Below are 23,078 nucleotides of genomic sequence, written 5' to 3' on the forward strand. Positions count from 1 at the left end.
CCTGTATTAGTCAGGGTTCTCTAGAGGGACAGAACTAATAGGATATATGAATATATGAGATGGAGTTTATTAAGGAGAATTGACTCACACGATCACAAGGTAAAGTCCCACGATAGGCCATCTGCGAGTTGAGGAGCAAGGAAGCCAGTGGTGGATCAGTCCGAGTCCCAGAACCTCGAAAGTAGGGACTTTCCAACGGTTTGTTGTAAAGTCCTCAGTCTGTGGCCACAGGCCTGAGAGCCCTTGGCAAACCACCAGTGTAAGTCGAAGAGTCCAAAAGCTGAAGAACTTGGTGTCTGATGTTCAAGGGCGGGAAGCATCCACCACAGGAGAAAGATGAAGTCTGGAAGATTCAGCAAGTCTGGTCTTCCATCTTCTCCTGCCTGCTTTTTTCTAGCTGCTCTGGCAGCTTATTAGATGTTGTCCACCCAGATTGAGGGTGGGTCTGCCTCTCCCAGTCCACTGACTCAAATGTTAATCTCCTTGGGTAACACCCTCACAGATACACCTGGGAACAATACTTTGTATCCAATCAAGTTGATATTCAATATTAACCATCACAAACTCTTTGACCAGTTATGAGTTGCAAACCTTTTTTCCTACTCGTCTTTTCAAAAACAAATGCCGGCCGGGTGTGGTGACTTATGCCCGTAAGCCCAGCACTTTGGGAGGCCAAGGCAGGCAGATCACGAGGTCAGGAGTTCGAGACCAGCCTGACTGACTTGGTGAAACCCTGTCTCTACTAAAAATACAAAAATTAGCTGGGCGTAGTGGCAGGCACCTGTAATCCCAGCTACTCGGGAGCCTGAGGCAGGAGAATCGTTGGAACCCGAGAGGCGGAGGTTGCAGTGAGCTGAGATCGTGCCACTGCACTCCAGCCTGGATGACAGAGCAAGACTCTGTCTCAAAAAAAAAAAAAAAAAGAAAGAAAAACAGAAGCCCATGGGCATTTATTTTTATACAGAAATTTTTTCTTGTCAATTTTTATGTTTATTAATTTTATGTTTATTAATCTTTTATGTTTAATTAATAAGCAAAATCTAGTGACTTTTAGATTTTGTCATACTTAAACTGTCTCTTCTACACAATTACTAAGTAACTCTTCCCACACCAAGTTGGGTCTAGCACTCTAACGATTTCACATTTTACATTTACCTTTTTGATATGTTAAGAATTTATTATCGAGGTTTAAGATGTGAGGAAGATCCTCCCGCCTACCCCAGCTTGACTGGTTTACCCAAATATCTCAGTATCATTTCTCTGATTAAGCCCTGTTTTCTGCATAGATTTGAATTTTGCCTTTATTATAAATTCCACATGTATTTGGTTCTATTTCTGGACCCATATTATTTTTCATGTACCATTACCATGCTGTTTTGTTTCTGCTTCAAGGTTTCAATGTATATTTACTGTCTTAATAGTTTAATAGGTTTACAACATCTCTATTTTTACTTTCAAGTTTTCTGATCTTATGTGCATGCTGTAATTTAAAATTTTTAGTTTTCATAAATTTTTTTTTTGCTTTTCTGGTACTTTAGGGTCCACTAAATACTATTTAAACCCATGTAGATGGAATTTAAAGTTTTTTCTTTTAGTTCTTACCATTTATCTAGCAGTTTTAGACATAGGATGGAGCTGTACTTTAGTCCTTCCTATGAGAGATGTAGAAATGTATATCTAGGAAAATGGCCCAGGAATATGTATAGGTGAATTTGGAACTGAATTTCTGATCTCCCTTTCTCTGCTTTGTAGTTTACTTAATTGTATTCATCGTCATTGTCTATTTCTGTCCTATAGAATGTTAGCTTCCTAAAGGCTGGAATCAATACTTCTGATGATTTTAACTTTAAAATAAATTTTCATCTTTGATAAAGCTACTTGACTTTTATTACTCTTGTTTTTTTTAAATTTTCTTAGCGATTCTTGTTTATTCTTCCGTATAAACTTTAGAATCAGCTTGTTTATTCCTTACTGTTATTTTCACAGGATCATATTAAATATATAGATTCGTTTAGGTAGATATCATATATGTTTATGGTATGCCTTTTATGTCATTTTGGCCTGTATCCTAAATATCTTTTGATAATTTTGTTAAAGTTTAGTTAGGTATGTCATTTAATGTTTCTGAGATTTCCCCACCTGCCAGATGAAGGGCACAGATTATATCATCAGGGCGTTTAACATTGGGGGGGGTGGTATGACTCTCCAGGAATCTCCATTATTTTGGAATAATCCAAAATTATATGCAGAATAATGTGTATGTGTGTAATTTGTTGCAAAATAATGTGTAATGTGTGTAGTGAGTTGAGAATAGCATGTTCTTGCCAAAGAACATCTGTAGGGGAGCTTATTATCTCACATACTTTTCAAATTCTTGAAAAATTTGGTTTCATTATTTGAGTTGACCTCTCCTTGCCCTCTTTCTCCCCACCGAATATCAGTAACTTGCAAAGAGAGCACCAGAACCCCCCCCCCTTTTGTTTCCTCTCTCCTCTACTTCTCCCACAGTCCAGGAATTTTGCTTTTAGTCATTTAAATTTGATTTCAGAAGAATCATAAGGAGAGTTTCTGGGGGGTAATGTTGTGTTTCTTGATCTTGAATTGGCGTTGGCGTTTACGTGAGTATGTTCATTTAGTGATATTTTGTTGAGTTGCATACTTACCTTTTAGGCAATTTTTTATCTGTGTGCTTCAGTGAAAAATTTTAAAAAGATGATGTCAAACAAAATATAGAGAAGTCATTTTGTCTACCATTTTTGTAGTTCTATTTGATCATTCTATTATTGCTGTAACATCCTTCCCCACTAAGGACTATTTAACCTTCTTAATCTTGCAAATCTGTTGGGTTCCTTGTAGAAAGTTATCTGTGACCTCTGAACTGCTAATGTGAATGTATTACTTCCTGCCTCATTTTTAATTTGGAGCTATACCAGTTGTCTAGAAAGCCCCTCTCTTGTTCATTTGGGGAGAGATTGTTAATACATGTTTATATGCAGTTTCATTTGTCAGGTCTTTTGACTGATTTTACTGGTGTCTTTTGGTTAGCTTACTTGACTTATTGGTTCTACCTGTAGGCTTAGTCATTGCTGATGAAGTGACATGAATTTTAGGATCAATTTAGGTGTTCTAAATGAAGTAAATTTCTTGATGGTTGAATTGGTACAATCTAAACACACAAAGTAAAAATAGCAAACTTTCTCCCTTAACTCTCCCAGAGCTTTGCATGTCCAGCCTACCTCCTTCATGTCATTTTGGCCTGTAGCCTAAATATCACCTCTTCAGAAAGACCTTCCCTGACAAACCCAATCTAAAGGAGTCTCATGGATACTTTTTATATATGGTGCTGTCAAATACTTTTTCTTTTCTTTTTTTTTTGAGACAGGATCTTACCCTGTCACCCAGAATGGAGTACAATGGGACAATCTCTACTGCAACCTCCTGCACCCAGGTTCAAGTGATCCTCCTACGTCAGCCTCCTGAGTAGCTGGGATTACAGGTGCACACCACCACATCTGGCTAATGTTTGTATTTTTTGTAGGGATGGGGTTTTGCAGTGTTGCCCAGGCTAGAAATAATTTTGTAGAATTTATTACTATCAGATATTTCCATATTTATTTTCTTGTTTCTCTCTTTCCTCCTCCCTCAGAAAGTTAGCTCCATGAGGACAAGGCCTCTATATTCCCAGGGCCTAGGTTCCAGGCATGTAGTAGCTCTTCAAAAAAAATTTGAACAACTGGGATTATTAAATGGGTCCCAGATTATTATTTAATTGGATGCCCTTAAAATAATTTTGTTGGCTAGGTGCAGTGGCTCACGCCTGTAATCCCAGCACTTTGGGAGGCCAAGGCAGGCAGATCACTTGAGGTCAGGAGTTCGAGACCAGCCTGGCCAACATGGCGAAACCCTGTCTGTACTAAAAATACAAAAAAAAGGCTGGCACGGTGGCTCACGCCTGTAATCCCAGCACTTTGGGAGGCCGAGGCAGGTGGATCATGAGGTCAGGACATCGAGACCATCCTGGCTAACACAGTGAAACGCCGTCTCTACTAAAAAAAGTACAAAAAAATTAGCTGGGTGTGGTGGTGGGTGCCTGTAGTTCCAGCTACTTGGGAGGCTGAGGCAGGAGAATGGCATGAACCCAGGAGCCGGAGCTTGCAGTGAAACAAGATTGCGCCACTGCACTCCAGCCTGGGCGACAGTGCGAGACTCTGTCTCAAAAAAACCCAAGAAAACAAAAAAAAAACATTAGCTAGGCATCATGGCACACGCCTGTAATTCTAGCTACTCCAGACACTGTGGCAGGAGAATCGCTTGAACCCGGGAGGCTGAGGTTGCGGTGAGCCGAGATCATGCCATGGCACTCCAGCCTGGGCAACAGAGTGAGATTTTGTCTCAAAAAAAAAAAAAATTTCTTTTTTGTTCTGTTAATTAATTCTTTGTTCCAGCAAATCTTTTTCTAGGACTTGATGAAATGTTAATAGTAATTTTAAAAAAGATTTTTTAAAGAGACAGGGTCATGCTATATTGCCCAAGCTGGTCATGAATTCCTGGGCTCAGGCAATCTTCCTGCCTCAAACTGAGTATTATCAAGTCTTTATTGAGCATCTGCTATGTTAAATGGTCAGTCCCCCACACCATGCTCAGCCTGAATTACAAAAACCAGTATTGTTCGTCAGCCTTACAGTATGTTACATCCACATTGGACAGTTCTGCCGTACTCAAACTAGTTGCCAGAGTATGATTTTTTTTTTTAACTTTTTTGACCATTAAGTTTTTAATCTCCAGTCTTCTAATACACTTCTGTAACCTCAGTCTCGAAATTACTTAGACCATTCTTACTGTTCCTTTGGCTTAGCTACTTGGTACTGTGTTCAGATTTTTCTTTACTCAGTTGCTCTTTGGAATTGGTTTCTTTCCTGCACAAAGTGTCTAAGGAGAGCTTTCTGTGCTTTCTAATCCTTTCTCTTTCTGCTTTCCAGCTGTCAATTCTTTTAGTACGTCCTTCAGTTTTGTGCCCAATTATGTTTTCCTATTCTTCTCTCCTGGCTTTCGTTTCATCCATTTTCTGTCCTTCACATTTATGCTTGCAGGCTTCTTAATTAAGTTGTCTTAGATCACAGCTAGCTCTTTAATCTGTCACACAGGCCAGGTTCTCCTTTATCTTTAAAAGCTTTTACAAAGGCAGGACACGGTGGCTCACGCCTGTAATCCCAACACTTTGGGAGGCCAAGGCAGGTGGATCACGTGAGGTCAGGAGTTTGAGACCAGCCTGGCCAACATGGCGAAACCCCATCTCTACTAAAAATACAAAAAATTAGATGGGTGTGATGGCGGGCACCTGTAGTCTCAGCTCCTTGGGAGGCTGATGCAGGAGAATTGCTTGAACCTGGGAGGTGGGGGTTGCAGTGAGCCGGTATTGTGCCACTGCACTCCAGCGTGGGCAACAGAGTGAGACTGTGTCTCAAAGAAAAGAAAAAAGAAAAAAAAGCTTTTATGTGAATATAGCTTTTAAAAAGGGTACTTGATTTCTCCAACCTGGGCAACAGAGTTGAGACTGTGTCAAAAAAAAAAAAAAAAAAAAAAAAGCTTTTATGGAAATATAGCTTTAAAAAAGTGTACTTGATTTTATTTAGATATTGTGTGTCCCAGCTGGAAGAAGTTTTTCGTCGTTGTTGTTGTTTTTTCTTTTGAGATGAAGTCTTGCTCTGTCATCCAGGCTGGAGTGCGGTGGCGAGATCTCAGCTTACTGCGACCTCCGCCTCCTGAGTTCAAGTGATTCTCTACCTCAGCTTCCTGAATAGCTGGGATTACAGGTGTATGCCACCATGTCTGGCTAATTTTTGTAATTTTAGTGCAGACGGGGTTTCACCATGTTGGCCAGGCTGGTCTTGAACTCCTGATCTCAAGTCAGTCGCCCACCTCGGCCTCCCAAAGTGCTGGGATTACAGGTGTGAGCAAATGTGCCTGGACTGGAAGAAGTTCTTAAATTCGTTTTTTCTTTTAAATCAAGGTTTGAACCTTAAGGTGTGATGCTTCCTACCCTTTATCATAATATGGCAGATATGGAAAATAGTATTTGGATGGGACACAGAGGCAACTGAGGAGGCTGCTCAGGCTCTGCCTGTGTGTCTGCCTTGAGGACCGAGGAAAATCCGTCTCTCTGCTCTGTCATCTGCTGACCTAACAATTAAAAGCCCTACCTTAAGGGTAGATAGACTTCAGCAGAGTGTGAACATGCTAACTTTTATTTTGCATTTATGTATGTATTTTCTTAAGAGTTGTAACTTTCATTAGATTCTCAAAAGGGTCCTTGAAGCAAAAAAGAATACCAATGATGTTTTAAATTGTGGAACTAAAACCAAATATATGGCATAACTTATTTTTTGTTTTTGGCTTAAATTTTTCCTTTTGATTACAAGGTTGTACGTATGTTTGTTATATAAAATTCAAACATTATAGGTAGAATTAACATTGTAAGTGAAAGTATAACATATCACACTCTCAGTTAATTTCTACAAAGTTTGGTATATATTTCTGAAAATATTTTTCTTCTTTTATATATTAATGTTTCTTTCCCCTTCTCTAAAATTGTATTTATAGAAGAGATTAAATGTATATACTTCTATATAATTCATTTCTCACTTCATTTATCTTAGATATAATTATACTTTAGCACTTATTATTCCACCTCATTTTTGTTAAAATCAAAGTATGTTATGGATCTGCCATAGTTTGTTTTACTTTTCTTCTATGATTAAATGCATGCATTTTAAACTTTTTTATATTCTAAATGGAGGTATAATGAACATCTTTGTAAGTATATTTCAGAGTATTTCTGTATAATAAATTCATAGAAATAGAAATGCTAAGCTTGTGTTATGAACATTTAAAATTTTAATAGATATGGTCAAGTGCCAGCAAAAACTCGACCTGTTTACACTTCATGTGTACAACAAAAATTTCTGAACATGCTTTCAATGAATTAGTAAAGTGAATCCTTCCTGATCTGCAAGATGAAAAACTTTTTACATTATGAAAATTTCCAAACATATGCAAAAACAGGGCGTTGAACCTTCCTGTGCTAATCATGCAGACTCAACATTTTTAAAGATTTTAGCCACATTCGCTTCAACTGCTCTTTTTTCCCTTTCTCGGAAGTATTTTAAAACAAGTCCCCCAAATCATGTTATTTTACACAGACATCCTTCAGCATTCATCTTTAAAGAGCAGGGAATTTTTTTTTCTTTTTAAGATTTTTAGTTTTTTAGTATAGAAAATTTAAAACATATATAAAAGCAGTCAGCACAATGAGCCTAACTAGTAGGATCTTTTTATTAGGGGAAAAATCCCTTGTTGTCATTTTTGACTGAAAGACAAATTTAAATTACAATCTTTTAAATGAATTCCTTAAACATCAGAAGAGAGTACTTCATTGACTTCGATATCGATCCATATTCTGTTTCATGAACATAACATAATGAAACCTCATGTATCTCTCAGTTTCAACAAGTAGCAATTCAGAGCTGCTCTTGGTATACTCCCATCTACTTCCCTTTATCTCACCAGATTATTTTGAAGGTCCCATATATTAGAGCATTTCATCTGTAAGTCCCTATCTCTGTCTAAAAGACAGGGAATTTACTTTTTTTTTATTTTTTATTTTTATTTAAGACACAGTCTTATTCTGTTATCCAGGCTGGAGTGAAGTGGCGCATGATCTCAGCTCACTGCAGTCTCCACCTCCTGGATTCAAGTGATTCTTGTGCACACCACCACGCCTGTCTAAGTTTTGTGTTTTTAGTAGAAACAGGGCTTTGCTGTATTGGCCAGGCTGGTCTTGAACTCCTGACATCAAGTGATCTGCCTGCCTTGGCCTCCCAAAGTACTGGGATTACAGGCATGAGCCACTGCACCCAGCCAGGAATTCACTTTTTAGTGATAATCACAGTGCTGTTATTGTCACACCCACATAAAATAATTCCTGTATCATCAAATAAACATGAACATTTTCTTGTATAACCACAATTGCATTATCACACTAATAAAATCAACTGTAATGAACTAGTACCCAGTTTATAATAAGATTCCCCCAGAAAGGAATTTCCTTTGTGAAAGACTAAAAAATGCCTTCCAAAAATTCCTTTCAGAGTCGGTTTGTTAGAATTGGTTTACATATTGCATGTGCTTATTGGGTGTCTCAAGCCTCTTTTTAACCTAGAGTAGCCCTCATACCCCTTTATTCCCCTCTGTCACTGACAGGTTACAGAAACTGGGTCAGTTGTACTGTATAATGTCTCACATTCTCCATTTGTCTATTTGCTTTTTTGTGGTGTCATTTAACATATTCCTTTATCTCCCATACTTCTTGTAAATGAATGTTAGTTCTGGAGGCATGGTGTCATTCAAGTTCAATTTGTTTGATAACATTTCATAAATGGTGTTGTGTGCTTTACTCACATCACAGTGTCTCTGCTTTTTTGTTTTGTTTTGTTTTGTTTTTAAACCTCTGATGATACTAAGATTGATTTTTTTTTTTTTTTTTTTTTTTGAGATGGAGTCTTGCTCTGTCACCCAGGCTTGAGTGCAGTGGCACGATCTTGGCTCACTGCAACCTCTGCCTCCCAGGTTCAAGTGATTCTCCTGCCTCAGCCTCCTGAGTAGCTAGGACTACAGGCGTGTGCCACCATGCCCAGCTAATTTTTTGGATTTTTTAGCAGAGACAGGGCTTCACCATGTTGGCCAGGCTGGTCTCGAACTCCTGACCTCAAGCAGTCCACTTGCCTCAGCCTCCTAAAGTGTTGGGATTACGGGTGTGAGCCACCTCGCCCAGCAGATTGATAAGGATGTGATAGTCAGATCTTTTTCTTATTTAACCACAGTATTGTTACCACACCTAATAAAATTAACTATAATGAACCAAAGAACTGTAATGAACTGTAAGTAACTGTAATGAAAATTTCCCCTCAAGCTTTTCTCTAATGGCTCCATTGCATAAGTCAGTTATTTCACTAGATACCACAAAATGGTTTCTCCAGTTATTCATTTTTTGTTTTAATAAAATTCATTGCTTTATTAGAGAAAACTGGAACATCTTTCCATTTGTTTATTAGCTCTTTGGTACTTGTTTTGTGAATTGTTCATGACCTTGCTTGATTTTTCTATTGAATTGTTTTATTTTTCTTATCCATTTTTGAGTGTTTGTAGTCATAGATATTAATCTTTTATCTCATTTATATATTATAAATATTTTTTCCAGTTTGTTACTGTCTTCTGTGTAGAAACTTTTGATTTGCATAGTCAGTTTCTTTTCTTTCTTTTGTGGCTTTTGGTTTTAAGTCTTAACTTAGGCTTTCTATATTCTGAGATAATGTAGGAAAATAGTTAATTATCTTCCAAGCTCCATTGCTTACATTTGATTTTTAATGTATATGGAATATATTTTGTATATAGTATAAGATAGGAATCAAATTTGCTTCCTGCATTTAAATAACAGTAAATTTTGTCCTAATGTAGTTTATTAAGTCTTCTTCCCACCATATTGATTTGAGATGTCACATTCATCACAAATTTGTATATTCTTTTTCTGGACTTCATTGTTGTTCATTTTAAATTATTTAAGTTTTTTTGGTAGACTGGGTCTTGGTATGTCACCTAGGCTGGTTTTGAACTCCTGGCCTCATGTGATCCTTCTGCCTTGGCCTCCCAGCATGCTGGGATTACAGACATGAGCCACCATGCCTGGCCCATTGTGGTCCATTGATGTTGGCACATTACCACAGAATTTTAATTAAAATAATTTTGTACTGTGCTTTAAGGTCTAGTTCATTATCATTAACCTTTTTTTTTTTTTAAGGCTTTAATAGTATTTTTCACAAATATGCTCTTCCATTTGAACTTTAGAATTAGTTTGTGATTAATTCCATTGGGATGTAAATCTAATGGCATTAAGTCTGGGGGAAACTGTCTTTTATTATTATTATTATTATTATCATCATCATCATTTTGAGACAGAGCATCACTCAGTCACCCAGGCTGGAGTGCAGTCACATGGTCTTGGCTCACTGCAACCTCTGCCTCCTGGGTTCAACGATTCTCCTGCCTCAGCCTCCCGAGTAGCTGGGACTACAGGCACATGCCACTATGCCTGGCTAATTTTTGTATTTTTAGTAGAGACAGCGTTTCACCCTGTTGACCAGGCTGGTCTCAAACTCCTGACCTCAGGTGATGCACCAGCTTCTGCCTCCCAGAGTGCTGAGATTACAGGCGTGAGCCACCGTGCCTGGCCAAAACTGTCTTTTAAAAAAAAAAAAATCAATTTTTCTGTTTAGGAATACGATTTTTCTCTGTTCATTCAGATCTTTTATATTTTACAGCTTAAATAGCTTCTCTTCCTTTCTACTTATTTCTAGGCATTTTACATGTTTAGTGTGGTAACTATATGTTTGGTCACAGAATAACTTATTTGTGATTATTTGGATATTGACTATAGAATAGTTTTCTTCAGGGTGGAGCACAGTGGCTCACAATCCCAGTACTTTGGGAAGTCAAGGCTGGAGGATTGCTAGAGGCCAAGAGTTGTACTTCAGCCTTGGCAATGTAGCAAGACCCTGTCTCTACAAAAAGTAAAAATAAAAAAAATTAGCCAGGCATAGTGGTGCATGCCTGAGGTTGAGGTGGGAGGATTGCTTGAGCTCAGGACTTCCAGGATGCATGTGGGTGGCAAAGCGAGACCCTGTCTTTAAGGGAAAAAAAAAAAAAAAAGAATAGTTTACTTCATTTTTGCTCGAGCATACCAATCACACTTGAAAATGAATATAGGCCAGGCGCAGTGGCCTGTAATCCCAGTGCTTTGTGGAGCTGAGGTGGGCGGATCACCTGAGGTCAGGAGTTCAAGACCAGCCTGGCCAACCAACATGGTGAAACCTCGTCTCTACTAAAAATAAAAAAACTTAGCTGGTGAGGTGGTGCACACCTGTGGTCCCAGCTACTTGGGGGACTGAGGTGGGAGAATTGCTTGAACCTGGGAAGCAGAGGTTGCAGTGAGCCTAGATTGTGCCATTGCACTCCAGCCTGGGCAACAGACTAAGACTCCTCAAAAAGAAAAAGAAAAAGAAAAATAGAATGAATATAAACAAGATTAGAAGGAATGTATACACTTAAACATAAAAACTTTTAAAATAAACTTCAAGTTTTTGTATCACTTACCTATTCATTAATGCAATAAGTTAGAAATAGGAAAAATGTAAATGCTTTGGAAGTGATCATCTTGTACTTAATGGTTTAAAAGAGTGGAGGTCATAAAGTGGTACTTGAAAGGAATAAATTTCAGTTAAAAAATGTGCTCTGTAATGAGAGTTTCTTTTTGTATTCTAGTTGGAATTTAACTATTAATAGTATGGTCTTTTCTTGGGAAAAATATACCTGAGTGCCATTTTTATATAAACACTGATTAAAATTACATTCTTTTAACCTGGTACCTTAAAAATCATAAAGAAGGATTTACTGGCCTGTATTCTATTTATGAATATTGTAAATAGAAATAATATATTTTTAACTGATTAGACATTACTGTTAATTTTTTTCTTTTTCGTATTACAGGTTTTGCAAAAGGCATCAAATTAAATCAAGTTCAAATATTCCCTGTGTCCCTAAAGACTTACTGATGATGTCTGAATTTGTTCTTCCAAGATTTATATTTTGTCTTATTCAGTACTTAAGAGAAGGCTATAATGAACCAGGTATGTTTTAATCTACTTCTTATTAGTACTCTTTTTAAATTATAAATTTACGAAGTTTTAGCATTAATTATGAGGTGAATTTTTTCAGATATCATTTTTTTGCTTAACATTTAAAAAGAGATGACTATACGGACTGAATAGAAACACACTAAAGATAAATTAGATAACCTTATAGATACGTTGTAGTTGACCTAGTTTCGTGCTTTCTGCTTCTGGGGTCATAAATGTTTTTGATCAAACTTATTTGAGCTTTTGCAGATGAGGAAGTAACCATTTTGTGGGGTTAATGTGGCTTTATTTACAATAATATGATAAATCAGAATTGAGAATTCCTGGAAATGTTTGAATTTAACTTAGATTTTAGAAGATAAAATGTTTTATCACCTTTTTTTTAGAGGTCTGTATATATTTTTTCTCCATGTATATTATATAATAACTTATGATAGGGTCAAATTGCTGACTTCCAGATTACTGGTAGAATATATGGGTGTGTAATCATCATGTTAATATTTAAAAGAGAAAATAAATTACAGGTGTTCTTCTAACTTTTTAAGATTTAATCACAGTCTTGATTAACATACTTCAGTTAGGTAAATATTTGGATTTAGGTATCTATTAAAAGTTCTCAGTCTGACATTGTGAATTATAGATATTCATTAGTAGTATGAATCAAATTTATTAACTTTTTACGATTTTTTTTACCTTTCTAATGATAACCTGCATTTCTTTTCTATAAGAGATTACATTTTGCATTATTTTTAGAGTTTTAAAATTATTTAGTACTATAAATAACTTTATATTCATTTTGAAACTGTGGCACACATTTTCATCTTCTATCTCCATCCTTAAAGTGTAGGGGTATGTTATATAATATCCTCATTTCTAAAACTGTCTTGTTATCTTTATTGTGAGCAAACCATTATACTTCCTTATTTGTACATTATAAACAAAAACATACAATCCTTTGTTAAGTACTTCTACTTAACAGAGAATATATCTTAAAATACAGAAAAATAAGCTGGGCATGGTGGTTCATACCTGTAATCCCAGCACTTTGGGGAGCTGAGGCAGGAGGATTGCTTGAAGCCAGGAGTTCAAGACCAGCTAGGCAACATAGAGACCCTGTCTTTGCAAACATTTTTAAAAGTTAGCTAGGTGTGGTGGTGGCACGTGCCTGTAGTCCTAGCTACTTGGGAGACTGAGGCAGGAGGATCCCTTGAGCTCAGGAGTTCAAGACTGCAGTGAGCTATGATTACATCGCTGCACTCCAGTCTGGGTGACTGAGTGAGACCCTGTGCCCCACCCCGCCCCCCAGAAAAAAAAAGAAAAGAAAAAAGAATATATAGAGAAAAATATTATTTTGATTTGATTCCAAATTACTGTCTCTTCGGAATGAAGGAACCAGTTACTAGCTGGGTTATTGAAATAGCCTTCTGCATTATTTCTTATATACTAGTTAGCAGACTTTTTTGGGAATTTATGTTTTGTATTACAGGTGTCCTATTTTAGAAATAGAAATTATTTGTTATAAGAACCTTAAAGCTTATCATTAGTTTAATCCAAGAGTACTTCACACGAAAGTGTGTTATATTTTTGTTGACATAACAGTTGTAAAACATAGGCAACATAGGTCCATAGCTTTTTAATTATCTGTTATCTGAAAATATGAAGGGAAAAATGGAAGCATTTTTTATCTAAAGATGACCTGCATGAATGTAGGTTCATGGAAGTTTCTTCCTTATATTACTACTTCTGCTCAGCATTAATTTCTGTCTGTGCAAAAAAAATTCTGCCTTTTTTTTTTTTTTTTTTTTTGAGACGGAGTTTCACTCTTATTGCCCAGGCTGGAGTGCAGTGGTGTGATGTCAGCTCACCGCAACCTCCACCTCCCGGGTTCAAGTGATTCTCCTGCCTCAGCCTCCCAAATAGCTGGGATTACAGGCGCCTGCCACCACGCCTGGCTGAGTTTTTGTATTTTTAATAGAGGTGGAGTTTTACCGTGTTGCCAAGCTGATCTCACAAGGTGATCCACCACCTTGGCCTCCCAAAGTGCTGGGATTACAGGCGTGAGCCACCGTGCCCAGCCAAAATTCAGCTTTTTGTGTGTAGAAATTACTGTTTAAAATTAAAGAAATTAAAGAAAAGACTTGCAATAACCAATCCAAGGTAATGAAAGCTCAGAGATCTTGTGGTTTCCCAATTTCTTTCAATTCTGTTTCTCATTCATCCTATAATCCTTAGATCTGTATTAGAATTTGTTTCAGAGCCCTTGAAAACCTACAGAGAACAGTAAACATCTGTTATATTAATATATAAGTCACTGGGGAGAATATAAAGTTGGATAATATATGACATTCGCTTTACACTGAGAAAGTAGGTTTTGAGATTCTGAATAAATGTTGAATGAAATGGACATCCCCTTTCCTGGGCACACAGGTTCTCCATTACCTCTTTTATAGGTGTGGTTTTATTCATTTGTTTGTTTTTGTTTTAAAAACAATTATGGTTAAGCTATAATCTCTTTATTTCCTTCCTTTTAGACCTCGGCTTCTGTAAAACCTCTCTATATTTTTCATCTTTAATATTCTTTTTCAGTTGTTGTCCAAGCTTCTTTTCTTTCTTTCCATCTCTATTTGCCTGTTTTTTGTTTTTAATAGTTATTCATGTTTATGAAAAGTTATCTTTCATTTTAGTTGCTTGCCCTTCAGCTAACATGTATCTGTATTTTTGGAATATTATAGGGGATAGGTTATTTGTTATACAGGTTTAAATTTGACATAATTTTGTCCTAATAGTCTTATACTACTCTCAATGTATTTGAATTGTATCTTGTTTTATTTTAGGATGTGATCTAAACTTTTTCTTAAATATTATCTTTTTTTGAAATGATCTCATGATGACATTTATATATGTGGAAGTATAGGGCCCACAGATTGAATGCTGCTACTTTTTTTTTTTGTTTTTGAGACATGGTATCACTCTGTCGCCCAAGCTGGAGTACAGTGGCATGATCTCGGTTCACTGCAACCTTCACCTCCAGACTTAAGCCATTCTCCCGCCTCAGACTCCTGAGTAGCTGGGACTACAGGCGCGCACCACCACACTCGGCTAATTTTTTGTATTCAGATTCTTGTTACACAAATTAAGTACTTTATACCTTAGGAGGTCATCTGTGTTTTTCCGTCTACTTTTTTCCAAAGGACTGAATTCCTGAACAAGTCTACCCTTGCTTGGCTAGGTGCTGGGCAGATACCAATTTTCTAAACAGAGTTGTTGTATTGACTTTTTTGATTATAAAATACTATAAATTAAGCCATTGTAATTTAAAAAGAATACTGTTATTTTTAGTAAGATATTTTAAATAAAATTACCCTTATTTGATTTTTTTTCTTTTTTTATTTTAGCAGCTGATGGACCATCAGAAAAGGACCTTAACAAGGTCCTTCAACTTTTGGAACCTCAAATTTCCTTTTTAGAAGACCTAACTAAAATGGGAGGAGCAATGCGGTCTGTTCTTACTCAGGTTTTAACAAACCAACAAAACTACAAAGATCTGACTTCTGGTGAGTAAAATGTTAGAAGAAATTTATAGTTTACATACATTACTATAATGATAAGAAATTGAGTCTTTTAGAACTTAAAGGTAAATTGTAGAATTTTCATAGAATGCTAAAGCTGGAAGTTATTTAGAGAACTTCTTGTTTTATGGATGAGGAAATTGAGCCCCAGAAAAATGAAATAGCCTGTTTAAACCTCACAATTAATTTATGTTGGAGTTGGTACTAGAACCCAGGTCTCCTAACTTTTGGTGCGATATAAGATAATTATGCTCTACCTCTCTTTTTTTTTTTTTTTTGAGACGGAGTCTTGCTCTGTCGCCCAGGCTGGAGTGCAGTGGCATGATCTCGGCCCACTGCAACCTCTGCCTCCTGGGTTCAAGCGATTCTCTTGCCTCAGCCTCCCAAGTAGCTGGGATTACAGGTACCCGCCATCACACCGAGCTAATTTTTGTATTTTTTTAGAGACAGGGTTTTACCACGTTGGCCAGGCTAGTCTTGAGTCTTGACCTCAGGTGATCTGCCTGCCTTGGCCTCCCAAAGTGCTGGGATCACAGGTGTGAGCCACCATGCCCAGCCCTACCTCTCTTTCTTTAAACACAAGGCTGCTAAGTGATCTCCTTTCTTTAACAGTAACAACCATCATGTCTATGTTTTCACTTTTGATATTTTAAGTTTTTGGGTTGTATGGCCTAGGATTTTCTAATACACAGTTTTAAGTTCCAAAACTTGGAATTGTTGAATGGTATATTGTTATACAAAACATTTCATACGCCCTTCCCAAGCACTCTGCTTTGGATAACTGCATGCTTGGTATTACGAGAGCACAGACTGTCAAACCAAATGTGAATTCTGCTACATAATTATTATCTACCATATTAACTTTCTGACTTTCTTTACTGTAATTTTCAGGTTCCTTGAAAGCTAGGATCATGTCTTACTAATTTTTGTGCCCCACATTCCCTTGGATATTTTAGATGCTCACCTACTTTATAGATTTCGTTATTTCACTGTGTATTCTGGGATTGTTAGTGCTAAACATAAGCACAAAAATGTTATCTGAAGCTATCTTATATTATTCATTCTAGGGCTCCCACTCCATTAGAATATTCACCTATTTATAGATATTAGTTAATGAAAAGACCATACTGAGATTTTGAATGGAATATTTTTTTCTGATTTGAAGTTTGTTTTCATTAGGTCTTGGAGAAAATGCTTGTGTAAAGAAAAGTCATGAAAAGTACCTTATAGCTTTAAAGAGCTCTGGACTTACATATCCTGAGGATAAGCTTGTATATGGTGTGCAGGAACCATCTGCTGGTACTAGTTCTCTGGCAGTTCAAGGTTTGTCTAAATATTTAATTTGAACAGTAGTAACTTTTCTGTGTTAAAAGCAAAAAAACCTCTCAAACTTTACTCATTATTGAAAAAATTATTTTGAGCCAAAACAGTATTATTCTTTTTAAGAAAAATAATAAAAGTAGTAAAAATTTAGAGGCAAAAAAGAATAGATTGACCAAAGAAGAGAATGCATTTTTCTTAAATGGAATTTGATTAGCTTATTAAGGTTCTGGTTCTAACTCATGAAAAATGTACAGTTGCTATTCAAGAGTAGCCCAGAACTTTACTCCCTCAATATTTTAGTAAACTATGGTTTAAAACTAAAAAGAGATCCTTCTGAAACACCATTTGTAATCACTGTATTAAATCTTAGTTTTCACTGGATCATTCCTATTGAAGTATCAACCTATTTGGTCCAAACTTATTTAAGATAAATGTTGGAGGCTGGGTACGGAGGGTCATGCCTATAATCTCAGCAGTTTGGGAGGCCGAGGTGGGTGGATCACCTGAGCCTGAGGTTGGGAGTTTTGAGACCAGCCTGGCGAACATGGTGAAACCCCGTCTTTACTAAAATACAAAAATTAGCTGGGCATGGTGGCAGGCGCGTGTAAACCCAGCTACTTGGGAAGCTGAGGCAGGAGAATCGCTTGAATCTGAGAAGTGGAGATTGCAGTGAGGTGAGATTGCGCCACTGTACTCCAGCCTGGGAGACAGAGCGAGACTCCCGTCTCAAAAAAATAAATAAATAAATAAAAAAGATAAATATTGGACTTTGCTAAGATAACTGTTAGAATGAAGTGTCCTAACATAACAAAACTTGGCCTTTTGATATTTGTATTTCTCAGAATAATTTGAAAATAAAGCAATATGTAGCAACTATGAAGGACAACTATTTTTCTTCTCCTCCAAAGGTTTTGTAGGTGCAACAGGAACTTTGGGACAAGTAGATTCTTCAGATGAGGTGAGATTTAAAGTTCAAAACTTTTTAAAAAGTATAATTTTATACTTTTTTATAATTTTATAATTTTATACTTTATATTTTACTTTTTTGTAGTTCTAAAATTATATAGATTTGTAAGTATTATGTAGTTTAAGTTTTTAATTCTATAGACAAGGACACTGAAGCCGAGAATGGCTTCTGGGAAGCCTAGATCACACAATTACTTAGTGACAGAACAAGGTCTATAACTAGATTTTTACTTCTTCTTTATAATTCATTTTTCTTTTTCACAGTTTGAAAGTGGGTAGAAAGAGGTAGAGATTTCTCCTCAGAAGCTATCCCCAAATTTACCCATATAATTTTCATATGTACAATGAAATTATTTTTGAAAATTTTGCTAAGTTTAGGATAATTTATTAAAAGACTATGAAATGAAACTGTTTTTCTAGTCTCATAATAAAGTTACATTTTACTTGTCAAGGATTGTTTTTAAATTATGTGCTGGGAAAAAGACCATCGATTTGAAATTTCAATTTTTATAGTTTTTATTAATATGAATAATAAATCATTATTATATTTCTATATTTTATTACATAATTTATAAGAGAAAAATTGCTGTTACATATATTTACTTATAATCTTGTTGCTTATACAATTTAAATTTTATATTTCTAATACATTTAATTATTAAAATCTAAAAAATAAAATTACATTTAAACATATGTATCTTTTTTCTTTTGGAAATTCATTTTGAGTTGATAATATAATGTGAACTAAGCCAAATATACTCCTTTTAAAGGGATGGCTTCTGTTATGGAAGTCTTGTAATTGATTTAATACCATAAAATTTAAATTTTACAGTTTTTCCTCTCTAAAAAGGCTTTCACAAAATGTTACATTTTGTGGAGTCTCATTTCGGGTAATTTTCAAGAATTTTCATCAGATTGGAGAGGCAGTTTATTATGCTGTGTAGGAGTTTGACTCTGGAATTAGACTGCCTGGGTTTGAATTGTGGCTCCTTTACCTATTAGTAGTGTGACCTTGGGCAAATGTCTTAACTTCTTCATGTCTAAATTTCCTTATCTGTGAAATGGAGATAATAATAGTACTTATTTCATGAGAATATTATGAGGATTGAATGAGTTAATATATGTAAGCACTTAGAGCCCTAGTGCCCAGCATATTGTAAACACTATATGTGTGTTAAAGAAATAAAATAGAGTCATTAAAAAAATTATGTAAATGGTTAGCTTATAAATTTTGCTTTTGTTTTGTAACAAAATAACTTCTGAGAATCATATTGTTATAATGACAAATGGGAAAAACTTTCTGATATTTAAAATAGACTTTCAAAAAACATGTAAACATTATTATTTTAACTAAACTGTAATAATTCCATTTTGAAGATAGGGGAGGGGAATGGTGGGAGTAAGAATGCTAATTCTTCGTATGCCAAAGAAGGAAGTAATTGATAATAGACATGTAGTTTGAAACTGTTTTTCTGCTTTAAGGGCATTTTGTGGGGAGGTGAAATGGCCTTTTATTAAAAGGCGAGTTCTTGGATTAGGAGTTGAATATGAATGGATGAATGAATGGGCACTTCTTTAGCTAAAGCCACCTGGGTGGGAGTCTTCTATCTGTAGCCAGTAGGAACTTTAGACAGCTGTTGCATAATGAAATGGTTTGGTCATTGTTCAGAGCACTTTGTTAAAATAAGCATCTTGACTTGATTTAGAACAACAAAAATCTGTGGTCTTAAGTTTGTATTTATGTGGTAGGTTAGAACCATCATATTATTTTAGCATGTCTAGCATTACGTATCCAACAGGCTTGCCAACAATTTTACTTTATTTTCATGAATTGAATTTTATTTCTGGATATGTAAAAAGCTGATCTTCAACATAGATGCTTTCTCCTCTGTCTAGGAAAGAAGTAACATTCATTTTTATCTTGGCCTAAACTTTGCAGATTAGCATTTGAATTTCCCGTGGAGACTTCCATCGTACACAACTGCATTGCAACAACATTGTATTTTATGGTTGGGTGCTAGAAGGACATCCTTGTGTGTGTGTGTGTGTGTTCGTGTGTGTATTGAGGGGCTTTTGAATCTCTTCTAGAAGTAATTTCTAGGATGATATCAGATAATTTGAAATATTGCCACTTTTTTGTTCATTACTGTTGCTTCTAATCTGTCCTTTTTAGTTTTAGGTCCTCACTTCTGTTTCCCACCTCCATCCTCAAGCAGGCCCCAGTGGGGTCTGTTGTTTCTCCCTTTGTGTCCATAATTTTCTCATCATTTATCTCCCACTTAAAGTGAGAATATATGGTACTTGGTTTTCTGTTCCTGCATTAGTTGGTTAAGGATGATGACCTCCTGCTTCATCCATGTTCATTCCTCTTAGATTCTGTTTCAGCAACTTCTGTGTATAGTATGCTTGATGTAACCATTTGTTCCTTAATTATGATCATGTCTCTGTGTGAATATCATGGTAAATACTTTTTGATGTCAACGACTTTAAAATACTTTATTTCAACCCCTAGTCTCTCATAATGCATTGTTTTTGTTATAGCTGAGAAGATTTACTTTTAAAGCATGTGATGTATATTTGATACATTTAAGTAGCTGAGACTCTTTGACCTTTATTTATTTGTTTATTTTTTTGAGATAGAGTCTTGCTGCGTTGCCCAGGCTGGAGTGCAGTGGCGTGATCTTGGCTCACTGCAACTTCTGCCTCCTGGGTTCAAGTGATTCTCCTGCCTCAGCCTCCTGAGTAGCTGGGATTACAGGTGCCGTCCACCACTCCTGGCTAATTGTTTTTGTATTTTTAGTAGAGACGGGGTTTCACCATGTTGGCCAGGCTGGTCTTGAACACCTGACCTCAAGTGATCTGCCTGCCTGGGCCTCCCGAAGTGCTGGGATTATAGGCAGGAGCCACCGTGCCCAGCCTCTTTGACCTTTAAATCATACATTTATTAAACTTTTCATTTATTGAATTTTTTTTTTTTTTTTTGAGATGGAGTTTCACTCTTGTCGCCCAGGCTGGAGTACAATGGTGAGATCTTGGCTTACTGCGACCTCCACCTCCTGTATTAAGCAATTCTCTTGCCTCAGCCTCCTGAGTAGCTGGGATGACAGGCACCTGCCACCATGCCTGGCTAATTTTTGTATTTTTAGTAGAGACGGGGTTTTGCCATGTTGGTCAGGCTGGTCTCGAACTTCTGACCTCAGGTGATCCACCTGCATTGGCCTACCAAAGTGCTGGGATTATATACGTGACCAACCTTACCTGGCCGTTGATTTAAAAAAAGAATTTTTTTTTCTTTTTTAACTTTTACGTTCAGAGGTACATGTGCAGGTTTGTTATATAGGTAAACTTGTGTCACAGGGGTTTGTTGTACAGATTATTTATATTTCATCACCCAGGTACTAAGCCTCGTATCCAACAGTTATTTTTTTCTGATCCTCTCTCTCCTCCCACCTTCATCTTCAAGTAGGCCTCAGTGTCTGTTGTTCCCCTCTTTGTGTCCATATTTTCTCATAGTTTATCTCCCACTTAAAGTGAGAATATGCAGTATTTGGTTTTCTGTTCCTGTGTTAGTTTGCTAAGGATGATGGCCTCCTGCTCCATCCATGTTCCTGCAGAGGCCATGATCTTGTACTTTTTTATGGCTATGTAGTATTCCATGGTGTATATGTACCACATTTTCTTTATGCAGTTTACCATTGATGGACATTTAGGTTGATTATATTTTTTTGTAGTCTAAAAATATTTGGCCAGGCATGGTGGCTCATGCCTGTAATCCCAGCACTTTGGGATGCTGAGGTGGGAGGATTGCTTGACCAGCCTGGGCAAGATGGTGAGACCCTGTCTCTACCAAAAAAAAAAATAAAATAAATAAAAAAGGAAAGCTTTTTTTTTTTTTTTGAGATGGAGTTTCGCTCTAGTTGCCTAGGCTGGAGTGCAGTGGCGTGATCTTGGCTCACCACAACCTCTGCCTCCTGGGTTCAAGCGATTCTCCTGCCTCAGCCTCCCGAGTAGCTGGGATTACAGGCGTGCACAACCACGCCTGGCTAGTTTTGTATTTTTGGTGGAGATGGGGTTTCTCCATGTTGGTCAGGTTGGTCTTGAACTCCTGACCTCAGGTGATCTGCCCACCTCGACCTCCCAAAGTGCTGGGATTACAGGCGTGAGCCACCATGCACCGCCCCAGAAAGCTAAACTTTTTATAGTTTATATATTGATCACATTTTCCAAAGGGATAAAAATGGGGTCGTTTAGGCATTTGAAAACTTAAGAATTTGAAGTAGAGTTGTTTAGCCAAAGTATCTACTGTATTTTTTTTTTTTTTTTTTTTTTTTTGAGATAGGGTCTTGCTCTGTCTCTCAGGCTAGAGTGCAGTGGTACCATCATGGCTCACTGCAGTGGTGTACCATCGTGGCTCACTGCAGCCTCCACCTCCTGGGCTCAAGCAATCCTTTTACCTCAGCCTCCTGAGTAGCTGGGACTACAGGCGTGCACCACCAAGTCTGGCAAATACACACACACACGCACACACTCATATATACATATATGTGTATATATATAAAGGTTTTGCTTTATGGTTTTAAACTTATTGTCAAGTCTTGAGTTAGAAAAGTCGGCTGGGTGCGATAATCCCATCTCTACTGAAAATACAAAAATTAGCTGGGCTTGCTGGCACATGCATGTAATCCCAGCTACTCAGGATGCTGAGACAGGATAACCCCTTGAAACCTGGGAGGCAGAGGTTTCAGAGCTGAGATCGCACCACTGCTCCTCAGCCTGGATGACAGAGCGAGACTCCGTGTCAAAAAAAAAAAAAAAAAAAAAGATAAGTCATGTGATAAACAAAAACGAAATGAAAATTAGTGTCAAGCAATTCAAGGGTTATAAAAATATGAATGCTTGAGCTATAAAGGGACCATATAATTCATCTTGTCTTATTTATGGATGAGAAAACTGAATTCCATAGAATTAACTGATTCACTCAGGCTAGTAAATGCCATCTAGTTAGTGGTGGAGTTGAAATTGGGCACTAGTGCTTCTATCTGCTGGTGTAAGTGTTCTTTCTATAAAGTGGATAAACCATGATTGTCATTACTATTGCTATGCAGCAAATTTGCCCAAAGCTTTATGTCTTAACATTACGATTTTATTTTGCTCACAATTTTATGACATAGGAACGTGAGAATGGCATCTGGGCAGTTCTCACTTAGGTTATCATATGTGGTTGCAGTTAGTTGTTGGCTGCAGCCATAGTCATCTGAGGGCTTCACAATGAGATGTAGATCTAAGATGGCTCACTCACAGGGCTGATAGTTGATGCTGGCCATCCACTGGGAACTCAGCTGGTTGTTGATCAGTATGATAACGTGGTTTCTCCAGCATGGTGGTCTCAAGTTGGACATCTTACATAGTACTGACTTCTCCCAGGCCAACAGCCCAAGAGTAGAAGCTGTAGAGCCTTTTCTGAGCTAGTCTT

At 36.9% G+C, this 23,078-nt stretch overlaps 1 protein-coding gene across 7 annotated transcripts in view; it reads left to right on the forward strand.

Moving 5' to 3' along the window:
• The window catches only part of LOC105483267 (ubiquitin protein ligase E3 component n-recognin 3), a 264,963-nt gene that overhangs the window by 35,138 nt on the left and 206,747 nt on the right, over positions 1–23,078 (forward strand). For 5 of the 7 annotated variants that reach the window (XM_011744044.3, XM_011744038.3, XM_011744041.3 and 2 more), the window contains exons 2-5: positions 11,599–11,738; positions 15,143–15,301; positions 16,496–16,639; positions 17,548–17,597. In XM_011744044.3, coding sequence (XP_011742346.2) covers positions 11,599–11,738; positions 15,143–15,301; positions 16,496–16,639; positions 17,548–17,597 — 493 coding nt within the window. The remainder of the gene's footprint in view (positions 1–11,598; positions 11,739–15,142; positions 15,302–16,495; positions 16,640–17,547; positions 17,598–23,078) is intronic. The other 2 variants (XM_011744040.3, XM_011744045.3) reach the window with 1 other exon arrangement.

The sequence above is a fragment of the Macaca nemestrina genome, chromosome 11, assembly GCF_043159975.1.
Source record: "Macaca nemestrina isolate mMacNem1 chromosome 11, mMacNem.hap1, whole genome shotgun sequence".
Lineage (NCBI taxonomy): Eukaryota > Metazoa > Chordata > Mammalia > Primates > Cercopithecidae > Macaca > Macaca nemestrina.